This window comes from Giraffa tippelskirchi, chromosome 1, assembly GCF_054371585.1.
Source record: "Giraffa tippelskirchi isolate mGirTip1 chromosome 1, T2T-mGirTip1v1.2.pri, whole genome shotgun sequence".
In the NCBI taxonomy this organism is placed as follows: Eukaryota; Metazoa; Chordata; class Mammalia; order Artiodactyla; family Giraffidae; genus Giraffa; species Giraffa tippelskirchi.
This window is the reverse complement of record NC_137275.1, coordinates 111,935,571-111,958,042: the sequence shown is the minus strand read 5'-3', so window position 1 is coordinate 111,958,042 and position 22,472 is coordinate 111,935,571. Positions and strand designations below refer to the sequence as shown.

Below are 22,472 nucleotides of genomic sequence, written 5' to 3'. Positions count from 1 at the left end.
GGTGAGGTACACAGTAGAGAACGATACCATTACACGTATCTGTTCCCCCAGTAACAAAGAATGAGTTTAATAAAGTCAGTCTCATTGGAGTAGAAATGGGAGGGCTTAAAATGTTTTGAATAAGAATTAAGCAAATGTTTTAAGTGAAAAGCTTTGAATTGAAAGGAAATGGAATAAGTCAATAGGTACAGAAAAAGAAATTGATGAACCCAAAGAAAAAAAATAGCAAGGCTGTGTCATATATAATTTCACTTTTAAAAGGAGTGAAATAATTTAATACTATTCCTGTACAATAGTTCAGTTTCAGTTCAGTCGCTCAGTTGTGTCCGACTCTCTGCGACCCCATGAATTGCAGCACGCCAGGCCTCTCTGTCCATCACCAACTCCCGGAGTCCACCCAAACCCATGTTCATCGAGTCGGTGATGCCATCCAACCATCTCATCCTCTGTCGTCCCCTTCTCCTCCCGCCCCCAATCCTACCCAGCATTAGGGTCTTTTCCAATGAGTCAACCCTTCGCATGAGGTGGCCAAAGTATTGGAGCTTCAGCTTCAACATCAGACCTTCCAATTAACACCCAGGATTGATCTCTTTTAGGATGGATTGATTGGATCTCCTTGCAGTCCAAGAAACTCTCAAGAGTCTTCTCCAACACCACAGTTCAAAAGCATCAATTCTGCGGCGCTCAGCTTTCTTCACCGTCCAACTCTCACATCCATACATGACCACTGGAAAAACCATAGCCTTGACTAGATGGACTTTTGTTGGCAAAGTAATGTCTCTGCTTTTAAACATGCTATCTAGGTTGGCCATAACCTTCCTTCCAAGGAGTAAGCGTCTTTTAATTTCATGGCTGCAGTCACCATCAGCAGTGAATCTGGAGCCCAAAAAAGTAAAGTCTGACACTGTTTCCACTGTTTCCCCATCTATTTCCCATGGAGTGATGGGACCAGATGCCATGATCTTAGTTTTCTGAACGTTGAGCTTTAAGCCAACTTTTTCACTCTCCTCCTTCACCTTCATCAAGAGGCTCTTTAGTTCTTCTTCACTTTCTGCCATAAGGGTGGTGTCATCCGCATATCTGAGGTTATTGATATTTCTCTCAGCAATCTTGATTCCAGCTTGTGTTTCTTCCAGCCCAGCGTTTCTCATGATGTACTCTGCATATAAGTTAAATAAGCAGGGTGACAATATACAGCCTTGACGTCCTCCTTTTCCTATTTGGAACCAGTCTGTTGTTCCATGTCCAGTTCTAACTGTTGCTTCCTGACCTGCATACAGGTTTCTCAAGAGACAGGTCAGATGGTCTGGTATTCCCATCTCTTTCAGAATTTTCCACAGTTTATTGTGATCCACACAGTCAAAGGCTTTGGCATAGTCAATAAAGCAGAAATAGATGTTTTTCTGGAACTCTCTTGCTTTTTCGATGATCCAGCGGATATTGGCAATTTGATCTCTGGTTCCTCTGCCTTTTCTAAAACCAGCTTGAACATCTGGAAGTTCACGGTTCACGTATTGCTGAAGCCTGGCTTGGAGAATTTTGAGCATTACTTTACTAGCATGTGAGATGAGTGCAATTGTGCGGTAGTTTTAGCATTCTTTGGCATTGCCTTTCTTTGGGATTGGAACGAAGACTGACCTCTTCCAGTCCTGTGGCCACTGCTGAGTTTTCCAAATTTGCTGGCATATCGAGTGCAGCCCTTTCACAGCATCACCTTTGAGGATTTGAAATAGCTCAACTGGAATTCCATCACCTCCACTAGCTTGGTTCATAGTGATGCTTTCTAAGGCCCACTTGACTTCACATTCCAGGATGTCTGGCTCTAGGTGAGTGATCACACCATCGTGATTATCTGTGTCGTGAAGATCTTTTTTGTACAATAAGCTCTAAATAAAAACGCATACATCATATTGTTTCTGGTATCATTACTGCTGCTGCTCAGTCACTTCCATCATGTCTGACTCTTTGTGATCTCATGGACCATAGCCTGCCAGGCTCCTTGTCCATGGAATTCTCTAGGCAAGAATACTGGAGTGGGTTGCCATCCCCTCCTCCAAGGGATCTTCCTTGCCCATGGATCAAATCCACATCTCCAGTATCTCTTGCATTTCAGGCAAATTCTTTTACTGCTGAGATACCAGGGAAGCCCTCTCGTATCACTACATCCAAGTATAAGAAAATGAAGATTTTACTTCTCTAATTGATTTTAACTGCACATCAGTTCATTGCTGAGGTTTCAAATCTCATTTCTTAGAAACTGAGCAAGGCAAAGGCAGCAATACTTGCATGGATTATGTAAAGTTCATGAATCTTATTCAGTTAACAGAAGGGAAATGTTGCTCAAAAGCATTAATAAATTAACCATCTTGAATTTACCATATCTGCAGATGGAGTACAAATTAAGAACAGAAAAATCAAATATCACTACAATGATGGAGTTTATCCTCTTGGGGTTTTCTGATATTCCCAATTTCCAATGGATTCTTTTTGGGATATTTTTAGTCCTCTATCCGACCATCCGGATGTGCAATAGTGTCACTGTACTGATAACAAGAATTGACCCTACTCTCCAGACCCCCATGTGCTTTTTCCTCAACCACTTTTCCCTTTTAGAAATCTGTTATGTAACTGTCACTATCCCAAGAATGCTCATGGACCCCCGGAACCAGAAAGGGCACATTTCTTTCATTGCCTGTGCTACACAAACGTGTTTGGTCCTTCTGTTTGGAGGTTTAGAGTGTCTCCTCCTGGCTGTGATGGCCTATGACCACTACGTGGCCATTTGTAACCCTCTTCACTATGGTCTGATCATGAACCCCCAGGTCTGTGTCCAGCTGGTCACTGCCTCCTGGGTCAGTGGAGTTCCTGTTGTAATTGGGCAAACATGGCAGGTTTTCTCTCTGCCCTTTTGTGGGTCTACCATAATTAATCATTTTTTCTGTGACCTCCCCCCAGTCTTCAAGCTTGCTTGTGGGGACACATTTGTGAACGAGATAGCAGTCTATGTAGTTGCAGTGGTATTCATCATGGTTCCATTTCTGTTGATTGTTGTCTCCTATGGCAAAATCATCTCCAACATTCTGAAACTGCCATCCGCCAGAGGGAGGGCTAAAGCCTTCTCTACCTGCTCGTCTCACCTCACAGTTGTGGTCTTATTCTACGGCACAGCCTCTACCACCTATTTACAGCCCAAACCAAATCAATCTGAAGAAACTGGGAAGCTGATCTCTCTTTTCTACACAGTTTTGATCCCAACGTTGAATCCCATTATATATATTCTGAGGAACAAAGATATCACTGTAGCACTGAGAAAAGTACTAAGTAAATTATCAACTTGACTCGAAGGCTTGAAATGACAAAAGCAATTTGTTTCTATGTTTCTCATGTAAATACATCAGAGAATATCATCTAGTATTATTTCTGTGTTCCTATAAAATGATAGTTAATATCATCACTGCCATCTCACATTATGTAAAAGGACCCTAGTTTCAAAGAGTTAAGGGTTTCTGGGTTATCAAAGCACACATTATCTCCTTGGCAATGATCTATTCTGAAGACCTATCTTTCCTCTCACTAGGAAAGAGTGAGTTAAGAGATTTCCTGATCAATAAAATGATAGCTAACTGCGATATAACTAATGATCATGGTCATACCCTGTAAGAAATTTGCTTGAAACTTCCCATTCCTTCAGGCGTATTCATTGTCCTTTTCTATACTTAGGATTGGATTTAGACGATGAGAAAATAATAACCGCATCCAAGTTGGTGGGAGTAGGGGAATCTGAGTGTTTTCTAACAATTTTCCCTTCTTTCTCTGTTTTGCAACTGTCCATATCCCTTTCAGAGTACAAACCATGAAAGAATCCTTCGTTACCTCAATGCTGACTGTTCTCTAGTGACACCACTTCCTCCGGCTTGTAGCTTCATGTTTTGCTTTTGAAGTATCTCCTTAGTATTAGGAATATTAGGAATTTAAACTATAAACTGCATTGGGTTGAATGTTGATCCCTCTAAATATATGTCAGGTTACAACCTGCAAACCTGAACTTATTAGGAAAATAAAAGCCTTTGCAGATGTAATTCAGTTAAGGACTTTGAAATAAGATTATCTTAATTTAAGGGAAGGGCACTATATCCTATGATGAATGTTCTTAGTTCTTATAAGGGGGGAAGAGAGATTACGTTAAAAATAGAGACTCAGCGACACAGAAGAATATCACGTGAAGGTGGAGGAAGCAACCGGGAGTGACACAACCATGACGCAAAGCAGGTCAAGAACCACCGAAAGCTGAAATAGGCAAGGAGTGACTATCCCTTTAGAGTCTGTGGAAGAAAACCCTGTCAACACTGTGAAATGGGACACTGGCTTTTAAAGATGTGAGAAACTCAATATCTGTTCCTTAAACCACTCAAGTTGTGATAATTTGTTGCAATAGATCTAGGAAAATAATACACTGTGTAAGCAGTCTTTTTATTATGGTGTTTTTATTCTAATCATCCGGAATAAATTCTGTATCTTTTGGGAACAGTGATTTAAAAAAATATGTAGAATTTTTTTTTTTTTTACTTTAAAACCTATACCAATGAAGCCTCATAAAAATATTTGCCCAAGAATGATGGTTAATTGTGTTTGTTCAAGGATGTTTATTAAAAGCTTTTTTAATACTGTAAAAGACAACATTAGCAAAGCAAAGGTAAGCTGTTCTCATTTGGAACATATTATTCATAGGTGTCCATTTACCATGTAATGCTGCACAGTCTCTCAAGACAATGTTTTAGAGCCACACCAGTGAGGAAATCCCAAGCTTTTCAGACATGTAGGTAAGTACACAAATACATGTATAAAACAAAACTCTATTTTGTAAAACAAAGGGAGACAGCTTCCATATATTCATATATCATTTCACATGTGCATCTTTCTAGTTGGTATGTATATATGCCAGCAATATCTGGATGTGTATCAGAAGAGAGAATGGCCTTCTTTACAGTGACAGGAGTTCAGATAATGTCTGACTTATTTATTTATTTATACTTTTTTGTAGTATGGATTTATTACAAAGAGAGTAATATGCACATCACAAAAATAATAAATTTTGTTCAGAAAATAAAAACTACATATGGAAGAAAATTACTGCATTTCTTCTTTTCTTATTGCCTCCCAACATTTTAGCTAATAGAGAAATTTCAATATCAGCCAAATAATATTTGATGTTTGAAAGAAATAGCATATTTTTTATGAACTAAACAGAGCCAGAATATATAATGTTTAGTCATGTCTTTAAGGCAATGGCACCCCACTCCAGTACTGTTGCCTGGAAAATCCCATGGATGAAGGAGCCTGGTAGGCTGCAGTCCATGGGGTCGCTAAGAGTCGGACACGACTGAGCGACTTCACATTCACTTTTCACTTTCATGCATTGGAGAAGGAACTGGCAACCCACTCCAGTGTTCTTGCCTGGAGATCCTAGGGACAGGGGAGCCTGGTGGGCTGCCATCTATGGGGTCGCACAGAGTCGGACACGACTGAAGCAACTTAGCAGCAGCAGCAGCAGCATGTCTTTAAAAAAGGACTAAAATGGCTTTAATAATAGTTACAAACAGAGATAAATTTAAGATTATGAAATGGATATATATGTACATAGGCACTTTTACATATGTATAATATATATTTTATATAATGCTAAGTTGCTAAGTCACTTCAGTCGTGTCCGACTCTGTGCGACCCCATAGACGGCAGCCCACCAGGCTCCGCCGTCCCTAGGATTCTCCAGGCAAGATTTTATATACTATAAACATATATATTTCAATATTCATTGGAAGGACTGATGCTGAAGCTGAAGCTCCAATACTTTGGTCACCTGATGCAAGCAGCCGACTCATTAGAAAAGACCCTGATGCTGGGAAAGATTGAGGGCAGAAGGAGAAGAGGGCAACAGAAGATGAGATGGTTGAATGGTATCACGGATGCAATGGACATGAACTTGGGCAAAATCTGGAAGATGGTGAGGGACAGGGTGGCCTGGAGTGCTGCAGTCCATAGGGTTGCGAAGAGTCGGACATGACTGGAAGACTGAAAAACAACAACAAATACATATATTTATATATAGCTACACTATGTAAAATAAAATTACTATATAAAATAAAAATAAAAATTACTGATTTCACTTTTTTCACAGAGAGAACATCAAGCACACACACACACACACACACACAACCAAGAAGCACATCTCACTTCAGTGATAACACTGGTTCTTTTTGATTTTTCTGTTATTCCAAATGTCTGAGTGTTTCTCTTTGTAATATTTTCCTTTTTTATGTGATTATACTGGTGAGAAGCAACAACAATATTCTTATAATCAGGGTTGACCAGACTCTCAAATTCCCATGTATTTCTTCCTCAGTAACTTTTCCTTCCTGGAAATCTAGAATATTCATAAACCTTCACAGTCAGAAAATATATATTTTTTGCCTGCACTACAAAGATATATTTTATTTGTTTTCTTGGGAACACAGAATATTTGGTCTTGACAGTTATGACCCATGACTGCTATGTGGCCAACTATAACTTTCACAACTTCCTCTAGTTATAAACCAGGAGCTCTGTATTCAGCTGATGATGCTTGGCTCCTGGATCAGTGGTGTTACAGTCAGGATAAGGCAAACATGCCAGATTTTCCCTCTGTCATTTTTTGGATCTAACTACAAGCTGGCCTGTGGCAATGTTTTTCTGAATGAGATGTCAGTCTCTGTAGTTGTACCATTAGTGTATCCTTTGTCATGATCCCTTTTCAGCTGATACTTGGCTCCTACAGTAAAATCACTTCTCCATCCTATGTTGCCATCAGCAACGGGATGAGCCAAAGTTTTCTCCACCTGCTCACCTCACATCACAGTGTGTGCACTAAGTTGCTTTGGTTGTGTCCGACTCTCTGCAACCCTATGGACTGTGGCCCACCGGGCTCCTGTGTCCATGGGACTCTCCAGGCAAGAACACTGGAATGGGCTGCTGTGCCCTTCTCCAGGGGATCTTCCCTACACAGGGATCGAATCTGTGTCTCTTACGTCTCCTGCATTGGCAGATAGGTTTTTTACTATTAGTGCCACCTGGGAAGCCCCATAGTTGAGCCTTTGTTTTGTGGACCTAGAACCATTACCTATTTATGACATGATTCCAGAAATTTTACAGGAAAGATTTTTCTCCTTTCTATACAACATCACCCTGACATTTAATCCCATGATATATACTCTGAGGAATAAGGATGTCACGACAGCCTTGAGAAAATGACTGCCTTAATGTTTAACATCTTATCCACTGCTTTGAGCTAGTGATCTTTTTCCCCAGTTAGTTCTGCTCTTGTCTTAATCAGACATTATTTGAAATTTTGCTTCCTGTATTAATATAAATTGATTATCCTTATGAACTTGCCATTTTATGCTTGACTTTCTGACATCAGGATTACCTCCCTAGTGTTTGTATTTATAAGAAATTAATTCCTTTGCCGATCTCATATTTAATGGACTAGTCTCTGTCAGCAAAAATTCACTGCTTGTTTGAATTCTTGTTGTTGTTCAGTTGGTAAGTCATGTCCGACTCTGTGTCTTCATGGACCATAGCATGCCAGGCTCCTCAGTCCTCCACTATGTCTCAGAATTTGCTCAGATTCAGAGTTCATTGAGTCAGTGACACTATTAATATGCAACCATCTCATCCTTTGCTGTCTCCTCCATTTTGCCTTCATCTTTACTAGCATCAAGGTCTTTTACATTGAGTTGGCTCTCTGCATCAGGTGGCCAAAGTACTAAAACAATATAGTATATTTTATCTATCAATTGGCCTCTCAGTATTTTTATCCAAAATTCATAATGTATATTCTAGTTTGTCTCCCTCTGTATTGTTATAACTTACTTAAAAACAAAAGATTTCCGCTATCAAAGATTACTGCATATGGAAAGCTTTAGAGAATACTTGTTAAATGACTATAGAGTATGGGCACACTTGAATAAGCAAAAGTTCATACTGCAGAAACTGTAGAAAAGATGGCCTTTTAATAAATTATATCAATTTAATTATATATAATTGTGCAAAAAAAAAAGAGCTTGACCCTCACTTCACAAAATTTATTTTAAAATGTAATCTCAGATAATTTGTAAACTCAAGTAAAATGCATAACAATGAGTCTTTTCCAAGATAATGTTTATTAACTTCATGACTTTGGTGCGAGAAAAGTGTTTTTGATAAAATTATTAGTCACAATGTAAACATTAATCTGTTGCACTTCCTGGACTAAGAAATACTGCTATTCAGAGTGAAATTTTTCAACATAAAATGCTTAAATATACTATAATTAAAGGAGTTCTCTAAATCAAAAGCATCAAAAATTCAGGAGAAAAATTGACAACAGACTTAAAGATGCATTTCACAAGACAGAAAAATCCAAATGCCCAGAAAAAAGAAGAAAATAACTCATTAGCAACCAGTAAATGCAAATTAAACCAGATTAAAACCAAATGAAATCTATGACACATTCATTACAAGGATGAAATAAACAAGACTAACCCTATCACATACGTAAAGAATGTGGAGTAATGAAAGCTCTCACCTGATGCTGGTGTATGAATTATACAGCATATTACCACACAGCCTGCCTTCATCAAGAAAATTTTACCCTTAAGCATGTACCAGAAGAAATGTATGCATATGTGTCTCAAGGGACGCATCTGAGAATGCTCATTTTGCATCATTCATATTGTCAAATCTTTATCAAACTAGAATTGACTGTAATTGTGATAATTACACACAGAGGAAAACCAAGGAGTTATAGAAATGAATAAAATGCAATTACATAGGGAATGGATTAAGCATTTTTAAGCAAACCAAATCATAATCATACTGTACCTATCTTTTTTGTTAAGGTAAAAAGCAGTATTTAGAACACCATTTATCATATGTATATACATAATTCCCTCTATTTCTTAAATTTTATTTAATGAGCATATTCTATCATGGAAAAAAGCATAATACTCTTTCTTACTTTTTAGCTATGCTTCTATTTTTTTCTGAAACTAGTAATTAAGCAACAAAAATATGATTCAAGACTGGTGATGCTACAGAATTGCTTTGAAAAATAAATCAACGTCTTTATAAAAGGACATACTTGTGCTTCCCTTCCTCCTCCCCCGGCGGCAGCGGCGGCGGCGAGGCGGACGCTGGGGGCCGGCCGGCGGCGCAGCTGCAGCGCGGAGCCTGCGGGCCGCCGGGGCAGCTCGAGCGCGCGCTCGCCCAGCCCGGGGCTGAGCCGCGGCGCTTGGCGGAGGCCGAGGGGGCGCGGGAGCGCGGGGGGCCGCATGCGTGCATGGATCCGGGCGCCGCGCTGCACAGGCGGCCCGCGGGCGGCGGCGGGTTGGGCGCGGGCTCCCCGGCTCTGTCGGGCGGCCAGGCCCGCCGGCGCAAGCAGCCCCCCAGGCCGGCCGACTTCAAGCTGCAGGTCATCATCATCGGCTCCCGCGGCGTGGGCAAGACCAGCCTGATGGAGCGCTTCACCGACGACACTTTCTGCGAGGCCTGCAAGTCCACCGTAGGTGTTGACTTTAAGATCAAAACCGTAGAGCTAAGAGGAAAGAAAATTAGGCTACAAATCTGGTCGACCTCAGCCCTGTCTGTCCGCCGTGTGTATGTCGCTTCCATCGCGTTCATTGCTGCCGCGCCGGCGGCTCCATCGTCACCTAGCGCTTCCGTGTTAGTGCCATGTCTCATCCCCACCCGCGCCCCCGTGCGGGGCGCCCGCCGGCCGTGTCAGGGACACGGCAGGTCAGGAGAGATTCAACAGCATTACCTCAGCTTATTACAGAAGTGCCAAGGGGATCATATTAGTCTACGACATCACTAAGAAGGAGACATTCGATGATTTGCCAAAATGGATGAAGATGATTGATAAGTACGCTTCAGAAGACGCAGAGCTTCTCTTAGTCGGAAATAAGTTGGACTGTGAAACTGACAGAGAGATCAGCAGACGGCAGGGTGAAAAGTTTGCATAGCAGATAGCCGGGATGCGGTTCTGTGAAGCGAGCGCCAAGGATAACTTCAACGTAGACGAGATCTTCCTGAAGCTTGTCGATGACATCCTGAAAAAGATGCCCCTGGACATGCTCAGGAACGAGCTGTCCAACAGCATCCTCTCGTTACAACCCGAGCCCGAGATCCCCCCAGAGCTGCCCCCACCCAGACCACACGTGCGATGCTGTTGACCCGCCGCTTTGGAGGCGAAGTGGGCGCAATTCCTGGACAGGGGGAAGGTCGCATTCTGCACTACAATCATTTTGACAATTTCCTCTCGCACTTTGTAATCCACGTCAGAGCTATACACTAACTTGTAAATATGCAGATATGCAATCCTGGGTAAGTTTGGGTTATAAATGACATGTTTCCCTCCAAATTATTATATTTCATTCATCATCCCAGTGCCTAGTGTGTGTACACTGGGGAACATCGTACTTCTGATATGAAGAACAGGAGAAATGAGAGCTATAATGTTTCTGGAAATACATAATGTAGTTGTCCTTGTTAACTATATTATGAGGATGGAGATATTCTGATAAGAAGAAAGAATGTGGTGCTTTGCTTACTGTTCTAAAGAAAATTTATAAAACTAAAGACTTTGGGGGGAGAAAAGCGACCTTGAATGCTTTTTCTTTATTTACATTTCTCCCAGCTGTAGCATCTTTAAAGTATTGGAGTGTTTCCCACAAAGCGAGCTCCATGCTTGCTTAAAGGTCTTGAAGGTTATTTATTCACATTAATGGTAGAACATGACTAGTTAGAATGTAGGACTTGAATTGGTCCTGAGGCCTCGGAATCTCTCTGGTTTCCTGATGAACGCACTCTACTTTTAAGAACTACAAAGATTCAATAAAAGAAATGTTTTTGAAACTATAGAAGATTTTAAAAGAACGCTGCTGTCCTACACAAATCCTGTTTAAAGGAATTTTAAAGAGATGCATTTTACTATATCAAAGAACCTACACGTATTTGCCTAAACATTCTATATACCTTTGTAATGATAAAACCTCTCCCCTTGACAGTGAAGCTTATTCCTATTAAGCCTAGACTGTGTTCTTTTTTTTTTCCTGGTCTGATAATGAATTTGTGAACTCTTATCTTTGGTATATCTTTTATTAAACTGCACTGTTTGTTTAGTCAAGGTAAATAAGTCATTATGTATTTGAATAACTTGGCGTGTCTTGAGTGTTGTGATATGAGAAGCATTGTGGTCCTTCTACACTAATGAAGTGCAAATAAAATTTTGTATTTATGAATGAAAAAAAAAAAAAGGACATACTTAAAGCCAAGTTTAATTTTCCAACCTCTAAAACAATTAAAAACAAATAACTTTCGTTTGTGTTTAAGAAGCACTGGGTCACAATAAACCAGTCTATTTTCAAGCACTAGAAATTTTTGATAAATTATAGAACATATTTTAAAGATATCATATAACTGTGGGACAAAAAATAGATGACAATATCGAAATCAAGGCTCATTAAGTCATAAAATATTCACACTTTTTCAAGCACAAATATGTTGCAATATCATGCTACTGCATATCTTAGTATGTGTGCATGATTACTGATTAATTCAAAGAGTGAGCACAGTTGTGATATTGGTCAATTGGATATTCCTCTCCACACATACACAATGCATAAGAAAATGTCTTAGAATTTTTAACACTGTATCATTGTTCAGATTACGATTTACTTATTATTATTTTTTTTTTACAAATGAAGCTTTTGTCTGTATGTTGAAGGAATAATTTTTTTCTGTGAATTGTTAATTCATTTGTTTTACCCATTTTTAAAATTTAGACTTTAGACTTTTCCTCTGTATTAAAGAAGGAGCCAAGATCACTTTATTTGAAATCAGTTGTAACAATTTTTTCCATTATATTATTTATATTTGATACTTATGGGGCTTACTACTTTTCAGCATCTAGAATCATTTATTTTTACACAGTTTTTTGTTTGTTTGTTTGTTTTTGTGTGTGTGTCCTGCCTTCTAAATTTTAATCAGTTAAACTTTCCTTATTCCAAAATTATAAAACCTATTTCTTAGAATACTGTCATTATTTCACTCTAAAATATACAAAATTGTGTACCATTTAGGGTTTATCCTGCTGTGGGATAGTTATCAAAAATACATATACTGTTTTTTTTCCCTCTAAGGCTGTCCAGTTGCCTGAATCACAGTTATTTTAAATGCCCACGCTTTGCCAATTTGGTAGGCTATTTTTAGTCAATGACAAATTTTCATGTATATTTGAGCCTTTTCTGGAATTTCTATTCTATTTCATCAGAAGGCTTCTTTATTTACACATGATACTGTGCTGTGCTGTGCTCAGTTGCTCAGCGGTGTCAGACTCTTTGCCACTCCATGGACGATAGCCTGCCAGGCTCCTCTGTCCCTGGGATTTCCCAGGCAAGAATGCTGGAATGGATTACCATTTCCCACTCCCAGGGATCTTCCTGACCCAAGAATCAAACCTGCGTCCCTGGCCTTCCTGCTTTGGTAGGCAGATTCTTTCCCACTGAGCCACCTGAGAAGCCCATGCATAATACTGCACTCTGCGAATGAATCACGAGGTCTTGTAACTCCTTTCCAGCATGAACTATTTCTTGGATGAGCCCCTGCAGGAGCTCAGGTCTGGCTATCCTCTTGTAACAGAACGTTTGACAGGAGGATTTCTGTGTGCTGTTTTCTGTCTCTCATAAATCCTCTGTTCCTTATCAGTTCCTGGCAACTGGAATGAGTGGAACGGCATGCTGCTCCCAGGACTGAGGTCATAGGATGAAACACATGCATGGATTTCCTTCAGTAAACATTCTCCTATGACAAAACTGCTTAGTCACGACCCTCTTTCTTGAGATGTGGATTGTCGTCTGACCTCATGACCATTGTTAATTCCTTGTTCCCTTGATAACGGTTGCTGTACGTTTGGTTTTCTGATCTTTATCCTTGTCGAAAGAAATTCCTTGTACAACAGCCTGTATATACTAACAGAAAGATCATTAAAAGCACCCTTGCTCCACCAGAGGCTTGGGTCCCCATGTCTTTCTTTCTTTCTCTCTCTTTCTCCCTCCCTCTGGCTAATTCTCTGGAGTGTGGAAACCCGCCGAGCTCACTGTCTTGCCCGGGTTTTCAAGACCTCCTTGAGAGGACGCCTTGTGCCTTCGTGAGCAGTACAAGACCTGTTCTAGGGTTTTATTGATTCTCTGCGTAAACCAGGGAATATTAGCTTCTTTCTCTCTTTCACTTTCTTATCATTGACTCCGGACCACCAGGTTCTGGTCCATTAAAGGACCGCAACAGCCTCTCACTCCCTTTCTGTCCTTTATCACATCCGGTCCCCATGAGAAACCTGTCTCACCACCCGCTACTCACGGGCCTTCCATGATCTTTGCCATGAGGCTCCTGATACTTTTTAATTAACCTTCCAAATCACTCCCAGTGTCACATTACTACATGTGTTCCCTCTCTTGTAAATATTTTCTCTTCATAATCATAAAGTTTAAGAAATCACTATTTACTAAATGATAGGAACCAATATCCATTTTTTTCGGTCATGAGAAACTGGCTCTAAGCCAAGATTTTTAAACAATCTTTATGTTGGAGAAATTTCTCCACATTTGAAATGTATAATTCACAAACTTTTTGCTTAGCATCTTTCCCATGATCTCAGCTGGACTTATTCCAGGGTCTCATTTTATTGTAACTAGAGTCTGAAAGTATTCACACCTTGAACATGTAAAATAAATTGGTGGTAGGCTGCAAAAGAGAGGAAAATTTTCCTCCTACTACGATTAACCTTGGATTAAATTTTTAAATTTTGATATATGTTTAATGCATTCATCAGCTAAATCTCAGGTTTCTGAAGAAATCAATAACACACTAATTTTGCACATAAAAATATTTGCCATCAGAATATGTATTATAACTATTACACAGGTCTGTCCTCTAACTAATAATCAAGGAACATATCATACAGAGGCTCTGCATAATGCATTCATAGTAGTTAAGGTAAGAATTGGATGTGTGTTTGTTTTGGATCGACCCAAATAATACTGTGTGAGTGTGCGTGCTCAGTCATGTCCGACTCTGTAGCCCACCAGGCTTCTCTGTCCATGGAATTCTCCCGGCAAGGATTCTGGAGTGGGTTGCCATTACCTACGCCAAGTGAATTTCCTGACCCAGGGATCAAACCTGTATCTCTTGCATCTCCTGCATTGGCAGGCCAATTCTTTACCAACTGTACCACCTGGGGAGCCCACAAATAATATTACTTAGCACCCTGTTCACATCTAAGAAATAAAATGCACTATGTCCTTTTCCCTGGAGAGGCTGAAGAAAAACGTTTTCTGAGTAGAGTGAGAGCTATCTGGGAAAATTAAAAAAAGATACAACAAGTTAGAAAATTCACGAAGTGATGGTTTTAATTGGAAATTTAAACGTGCCAGGTGGCAGAGATCCCTTGGGTAGAGATAACTACTTTTAAAGAGCACTTTATGTTTAGAAGGAACAGAATATTTTAAAGCCAGTTGAATGACTTTGATGAAACAAGTAAGTTCACTTACAGGAACTTAAATATTCTGACCTTCTCTAGTGAGAAAAATCAGCAACATCTCAAGTAAGAAAGGTAAATATGAAAATAATTATAGTAAGGTTTAATTCTTATTTTAAATTTAAAATTAATAATTACACGTTTTAATGTGTAAATTATAAATTTTAACATGGTAGCAAATGTTTTGGTTCATTAAAGCAACTTCTATATATTTCTTATTCTATTAAATAAAATTTGCAATTAAATAATAATAAGTAATGGTACTAAGTCACTTTGAAAAGTCAAAAAATGTAATAATTAAAGTCTGCTGCTGCTGCTAAGTCACTTCAGCAGTGTCCAACTCTGTGCGACCCCATAGACGGCAGCCCACTAGGCTCCGCCATCCCTGGGATTCTCCAGGCGAGAACACTGGAGTGGGTTGCCATTTCCTTCTCCAATGCATCAAAGTGAAAAGTGAAAGTGAAGGCGCTCAGTCGTGTTTGACTCTTCACGACCCCATGGACTGCTAGGTATAGATAATATTAAAGAAAACTTCATTTGAGTCAACACATTGTAACAAAAATGTTATATATATTTTATTCAGTTTGATATTATAATAAGAGATTTAGAATGACAGAACACATAAAATAAAGTTACAACCATTGGGGAATTCAAAGAACAATTATTTTGAAGAAAGAAACTTATAGAATTCAGGATTTATAAAATAATAAAGATAGATTTATCTTTTATCTTTTAATATTTTAAAGTAATTAGCCCCCAACTAAAATAAATAAATTTATAAAAAAAAAAGATAGATTTAAGTCCAACATTGTTTTTAAATTATTTTCAAGGATTATGTTGCTAATTTTTATCAGATATACAAATATACTTGAAATATACCTTGTTCTACTCTTGAAAAATTCAAACTCAAATCTTACCTATTTCATGTCATACAAGATTTGATCACCAAAATGTCATATCTGTACAATTAGAAACTATATTTTATATAGCACTGGAAATAATTTTGTTCAAGTAATGAGGGAAATTGCTCATACTAAATGTTTTTATTCATAAAATGATAAAGATTAAAATTCTATTCTTTTGTATATTAATCTTTTCTCCCTTTTCAGATTGACAATTTTAAAAGTGTCTGTTCCTTTTCTCAATTTCAGAATCAAATAATGAACACTATATTAAGTAAACAAGCATTTTCTAGGTTCTTTATTGTTCCCAAGTAGGAAGATAGTCTCAGTCCTTCGATCCCAGATCATGTAATATCAGTGGGAAAATAAAAAGTAAATGAAAGGAATTAGCCAAATTGCAACACTGTGTGCTACAAAATTGTGTGTGTTCTCCCTATTAGTTCTACAGAATAGAGGTGATAATATTATTGAAATTATTGGCAGGAAATTCTTGGAGAATTCACATCTAAGAGTCTAGGATTTTTATAACACTGTGATGATTGTTTTAATATCTTATTTCATTCCCTCATTAACCATGTGATACAAAGTCAAGGCAAATTAGAGAGCAGTTTTTCATAGTGGTAAAACAGAGAGTGAAATTTAGAATAAAATTTAGTTTTTAATGACAAAAAATAATAGCTAGCTTTTAAATAGACTTTCTATGAATGCCAAAACATCTTTAATTTGCTTTACATGTATCAAATGAATTAGTTCATATAGCAATTCTAACTGTTGATACAATTGTTAGTCAGTTTTACAGCCAAGTGATCTATGGCACAGGGAGATTAAGCAGTTCGCATTGTCACACAGCTGGCAAGTGAAGCCATGATTCGATTGCAGGCCATCTTGTCAGGATTGTATTTTTTGTCCATGACACTATATTTAGACTCTGCTTGCATGAAAACTTGAAACATAAAGGATGGGGAAATGAAGCATGGCTGGGAGTCATGTTGAGTCAAGTGATGCCTGGAGTGTAATATTTAAGGAGGCAGTGACTTTAACAATGGTGCAATGCAGAGTCAGCCCTGAAACTGAGTGCATGCTCTTACATTCTGTACTAGAGGAGTCTCATTCCTTATTTAGGTAGGACCGTATTCTACTCCTGGCTCTGATGAAAGGAAAAAAAATGGAAAAATGCAATCATCAACAAGCAACTCAATAACTCTACAAAAAAAAAATTTTTTTAGGGAGTGTGTTACAACCCTGGCAACTAAAGATTTAAGAACATTATACCATATTAATAATTATAATTATAGGACCATAACTTATACATAAACATATTAAAAGTGATAGGTAATTTTATCAATAATATCATAATTAATTATCTCAAATAAGAAAGCAAACAGAAAATTTAAACAATTATTTGATATAACAGATGATAAATAATGGAGTTAGGATTCAAACTTAAGTGTGATTTAAAAAATAGAAACTGATTTGCAATTACAAAACCAATGTGCAAATGATCAATGTATCCATCATTGCTAAATCTCTGTATCCTAGCTCATGAAAAGTGAGTTTATAAACTGTTATCTGAATTATTATTATTATTTTTTGAGGAACCGCAAAGACTTCAGAGATGCACACAGAAGACAGGGTAAAGCATAACAGGAAGCATCTTACACAGCTAGTGAACACATTCCAGGTGACCCCTGTTTTCCCAGAGTGACCCTCTTAATTGCTTTCATCTGTATCTATTCCCACACAACTTTTCCAGAATAAAACCTTCTGATAGCCCCCACATAGTATCTTACTGAAATATATGTATTTTATTCCCCTATGTACAATAAAATAAAATATTCTCTCATTTTTTCTTTTTTGTAAATTACCTAATAATGTGAATTGTATATAAGAACATGTATGGTCAAGATCATCAAGTGATGGGAGGGAAATGAAGAGTTGAAATATGTAGTTGAAAATATATAAGGAAGATAATTTCTGTTATATTAATAGTTCTACTGAAGTATGTAAAGAAAAGTTATAGAGAAATACAATAAAATTGCCAAAAAATGTAAATATTTAAGGGAATTCCCTAGAAGTCCAATGATTAGGACTCTGTGCTTTCACTGCCATGAGCCTGAGGTTCAGTCTCTGGTTGGGGTACTAAGATCCCACAAGCCATGAGACACGGGCACAAAATAATGTAAGTATTTAAAACTGAGATCACATAGCAACACTGTGGGTCTATCTTCGATGATTATCAATTTGTCCAGTGCCTGTGCTGATCAGGGCATTTGGGGCTTCCCCGGTGGATCAGCTGATAAAGAATCCACCTGCAATGCGGGAGACCAAGGTTTGATCCCTGGGTGGGGAAGATCCCCTAGAGAAGGGAATGACAACCCACTCCAGTATTCTTGCCTAGGAAATCCCATGGACAGAAGAGCCTGGTGGGCTACAGTCCATGGGATCAGAGAGTCAGACATAACTGAATGACTAACGCTTTAACATTTTTGACTTTGGACTGTATTTGGAAAGAATGCCCTAAAAGATATTTCAAGGGAGAGTGTATGGTGATAACACATGGATTATAAACTGAGAAAGGAGAAATGCATAAATAATAAAGTTAAATTAGAAACAATTGCATTGATCATGGAAATCATTCTGGATATCCTGATACAATTTATAAAACAGGCACTGATGCCTGATGGTAAAAATGAAAAGCAGATACTACATTTCCACCTTTTCACAGATGCAACACCAAGAAAAAGCACCAGAAGGTAATCTCACTAAATGGATGGAGTTTGTTCTCTTGGACTTTGCTGATGTTCCTCATCTCCAGAGGTTTTTATTCGAACTGTTCTTACTCATCTATATAATTATCTTGATGGGCAATGGCATCACATTTCTGATAACAAAACTAGACCCTGGTCTCCAGACCCCCAATTTCCTTGGCAATTTTTCCCTTTTGGAAATCTGCTATGTGTCTGTTACACTCCCCAGAATGCTCATGAGTCTTTGGACACAAAGAAGAATGATTTCTTTAGTTGCTTGTGCCACACAAATGTGCTTCATTCTTATACTTGGGGCCACTGAGTGCTTCCTTTTGGCCGTGATGGCCTATGATCGCTACGTGGCCATTTGTAGCCCTCTGCACTATCCTCTAGTCGTGAACTACAAGGTGTGTATCCAGCTAGTGGCTGGCTCCTGGATCAGTGGAATCCCAATCCAAACAGGCCAGACATGCCAGATTTTCTCTCTGCCCTTTTGTGGTTCTAACCTCATCAACCATTTCTTCTGTGACATCCCTCCCATACTCAAGCTGGCCTGTGGGGACACTTTTCTGAATGAAATGTTGGTCTTCACAGTTGCTGCGCTGTTTGTTTTGGTTCCATTTCTGTTGATACTTGTCTCCTATGGCAAAATCATCTCTACAATCCTTACATTGCCATCAGCCACAAGTCGGGGCAAAGCCTTTTCCACCTGCTCCTCTCATCTTATGGTTGTGGCACTGTTCTTTGCATCGAGCCTTGTCGCATATTTAAGACCCAAGACCCAGGGCTCAGCAGGAACTGACAAAGCGCTTTCCCTCTTCCACACGGTTGTGACGCCTATGTTTAACCCCATGATATACAGTCTATGGAACAAAGATGTCATGATGGCACTGAAAAAATGGCCATGCAAATACCTCAGTTCATTAAAAAAATAAATTGTATTTCAGAACTTGATTTCTTATGTATTTGTTATAAATTTTCAATATTTATCTTAAACTCTATTTATCTGTCTATAAAGTGGTAGTTATTACCAAAATAAAAATTACTTGTAACACTGAGAAACCTTTCTGTCTCTAGTTATACAGTTGTGTATGGGTCAACAAATAGCAAATCATTCACTTGGGAATTGTATAACCTTATTGTGAAATGTTCTCTTGTAGTAAGAACTTTAGATAAGAATTGTTATAATAGGCCCACTTGTAATACAGACTCACTTATATCACTTATTTGAAACTATATTATTCAGTTCCATAGAGTTGTCATAGAAATTTTTAAAACTAAGTTAGTAATGGACATTAATTAAAATGTTATGTATAGTTTGGCTTAGCAATTATTCTACAGAGAAGTAATTTCTTAGAGTGAAAAGTACCTCTCATTAGGAATGTAGTTTAATAAATGATGTTGTACAGTGATATTAGTAATTATTAAGCATCATTTATGTGTATATCAGATTAAATCCATAATATGATTTGTTGAGTTGATAAAATAAAAGATATTATTGAAATCTTTACATATAATAAGATGAGCCTGGAAAAGATGATGGGAATATTCACAAATCATGGTTCTTTAATATATTTTCCTAGAGATAATAATGGGGATAGGAAAGTTAGGAGAAAAGGGAAAGAATTTAAATTTTTGTAAAAGTAAGTATCTGCTATAAAAGCACAAGTATTGTACACCTTAAACTTTACATACTTACACATATTAGAAATGATCAATACAAAAATAATCATTGTTGTTAATTATGGAAATCACAGAGTAAGTCATTCTATTCTTCCTTTGTTTTATTGAAATTGTGCAGTTTATTTCAATAAGCTTGTGCTATTCAGGTAATCAAAATAACAAACAATAAATTTGTATTTATTCTGGACAAGGAAAATCACAATTATTAGTTGTGTGTGCTATTTCTAATTTTCAAAATTCCATGTATATATAATAATCCTTCATATAGACAGGCAACAGATCATTGCAGAAATATGACCTGTCACCAGTACTCAAAGTTAAAAAATATGATGAAGCTTGAACCGTTGCTTTTAAAGTTTATTCCCATAAAAATATATGTCAGTTTTGTTCACATTTATATGGAGCTGGCTATTTCCACATGGATAGGGAGATGCAGTAACACTTTCTCCTTGGGAGAAAATAACCAGATGACATGAGAACAATTCTGATAATAAAGTGAAGAAGGAAAAACCAACTCTTATTGAGAACCAAGTAAACAATGAATCACCAATATTCTCAGATAATGCAGCTATCATAACCTACTAAAATCTAATGGAAATGATTGAATACAGGGGAAGTTAAAAGAAAGAGAACTATAATAACAGCAACAACACAATTCCAGTAAAATTTCTAGGCAGAAGTTGGATAAATCCTGAAACTATTATATGTTGAAAAGATTGAGACAGAAATTAAGAAATTCTCTCTTTTTTTCTCTCCCTCCTGCCTAATTAAAAAAACAAATTTTAGAGAGAAGAGATAACTAACGGGGGGGGGGGGTCAACATTTAAAAATATTGATATATTGAACAGATGTGACTGAATCTCTCTCCTTTTACAGAGAAGGGCAAATAAGAGTGATATCTTGGAGCATTATGATTTTTTGGGTAGATACTGAAGTTCCACAAGCTAAAAATGTCAGTGGACAGCTTCAGAAATTATTTTCTCTCTGGCTTGGCAACTAACAAACCATATCTAAACTAGTTACCACATTCAGTGGTAATAGCTTGCCAAAAATCTGTATCTATATCACTTGTTTTTAAAACACAATGAATGTGTGTAAATACCACCAATGCTTTGTAAATTATAAGTATCTTTATTAGCAAGATAATCTTTTGTTACTACTTTGCATTGTACTATTTCCAGAACAAGTCACTTATAATTCTGAGAAACTAAGCACACACAACTTTATTATTTAGAAACACGAAAACAGATATTCATTTATGTAGGTATACATGCTTGTCTTTGTGTGTCTGTGTGTGTACTTTAGGAGACTATTGTTTGTGTGGACTGAAGTCAACTGACAATGAAGGATGGGAAGGTCAATAATGTGTGCAAAATCTTTCCAAGATTAATAGCCTGATTCGGGGAAAGTGAAAAGTGAATATGTCTTCATTGTGCATCTGGATTGTATAATTGCTATGGATTCTTTGCTGGAAAAGAATAATGGTAAACATATTCTCTTTCTTTCCTTCTTTTAAAGGTATCTGCATATTTATATAGGTATCATATGTGTAGTTGTTTCTTGGAATAGTGTTTTGCTATATGTAAACTTTGTATCAATAAGCTATTTCTTTAGCTGTGACATGAAAGCATGTAAGCTTATTTCACTATCATTTAAGTAGTACAGAGAACATATATGGAAATAGAATAATAGAATTGGAAGATAAAGAGAAGGTGAACATATGGTCTAAGGGAAGAGTTGGAAAAAATATAAATTATAATTATATTTAGAATGATTAGAATGATTAAGGTTGTCATCTATGGCCTTCCCCAGTGGCTCAGTGGTAAAGAATCAGCCTGAAGTGCAGGAGCTGCAGGAGACGTGGGTTTGATCCCTGGATTGGGAAGATACCTTGGAGAAGGGCATGGCAACCCATTTCAGTATTCTTGCCAGGAGAATCCCATGGATAGAGGAGCCTGGCTGGCTATAGTCCATAGGGTGGCACAATCAGACACAACTGAAGTGACTTAGCATGCACACACAAGGTTGTCACATATATATATTGTTGTTGCTATTCAGTCGCTCAGTTGTGTCTGACTCTTTGTGAGCCCATGGACTGCAGCATGCCAGGCTTCCCTGTCCTTCACCATCTCCTGGAGCTTGCTCAAACTCATGTCCATAGAATTGGTGATGCCATCCAATCATCTCATCCTCTGTTGTCCCCTTCTCCTCCTGCCTTCAATCTTTCCCAGCATCAGGGTCTTTTCTAATGAGTCGGCTCTTCGCATCAGGTGGCCAATGTATTGGATCTTTAGCTTCAGCATCAGTCCCTCCAATGAATATTCAGGATTGATTGCCTTTAGGATTGACTGGTTTGATCTTCTTGCAGCCCAAGGGACTCTCAAGAGTCTTCTCCAACACCACAGTTTAAAAGCATCAATTCTTTGGCACTCAGCCTTCCTTATAAAATGTGTCTTTGAGGGTCGTTGTTCTGTGACAGCCAACATACTTGACAAAACAGAGAATAAATTAATAACTGCCTCATATATTGGATTT

General features: G+C 38.0%; 3 protein-coding genes across 3 annotated transcripts; all 3 read left to right on the top strand.

The window, feature by feature from the left end:
* Positions 1 to 2,414: 2,414 nt before the first annotated feature.
* LOC145506754 (olfactory receptor 10AG1-like) lies at positions 2,415 to 3,338 on the top strand. The gene has a single exon (XM_081492097.1). It carries the CDS (start codon positions 2,430 to 2,432, stop codon positions 3,336 to 3,338), a length of 909 nt encoding a protein of 302 aa, XP_081348223.1. The 5' UTR covers positions 2,415 to 2,429.
* Positions 3,339 to 9,263: 5,925 nt separating this feature from the next.
* Positions 9,264 to 10,329, top strand: LOC145506767 (ras-related protein Rab-12-like). The gene is given in 2 exon segments (XM_081492113.1): positions 9,264 to 9,639; positions 9,797 to 10,329. Coding segments are annotated over 2 exon segments (735 nt in total). The 5' UTR covers positions 9,264 to 9,352; the 3' UTR covers positions 10,245 to 10,329.
* Positions 10,330 to 18,268: 7,939 nt separating this feature from the next.
* Positions 18,269 to 19,189, top strand: LOC145506758 (olfactory receptor 10AG1-like). The gene has a single exon (XM_081492103.1). It carries the CDS (start codon positions 18,278 to 18,280, stop codon positions 19,187 to 19,189), a length of 912 nt encoding a protein of 303 aa, XP_081348229.1. The 5' UTR covers positions 18,269 to 18,277.
* Positions 19,190 to 22,472: the final 3,283 nt, after the last annotated feature.

What these genes read in the sequence shown, in the direction of transcription:
- LOC145506754 (XM_081492097.1), top strand. Translation starts at nt 2,430, where the DNA reads ATGATGGAGTTTATCCTCTTGGGGTTTTCTGATATTCCCAATTTCCAA.
- LOC145506758 (XM_081492103.1), top strand. Translation starts at nt 18,278, where the DNA reads ATGGAGTTTGTTCTCTTGGACTTTGCTGATGTTCCTCATCTCCAGAGG.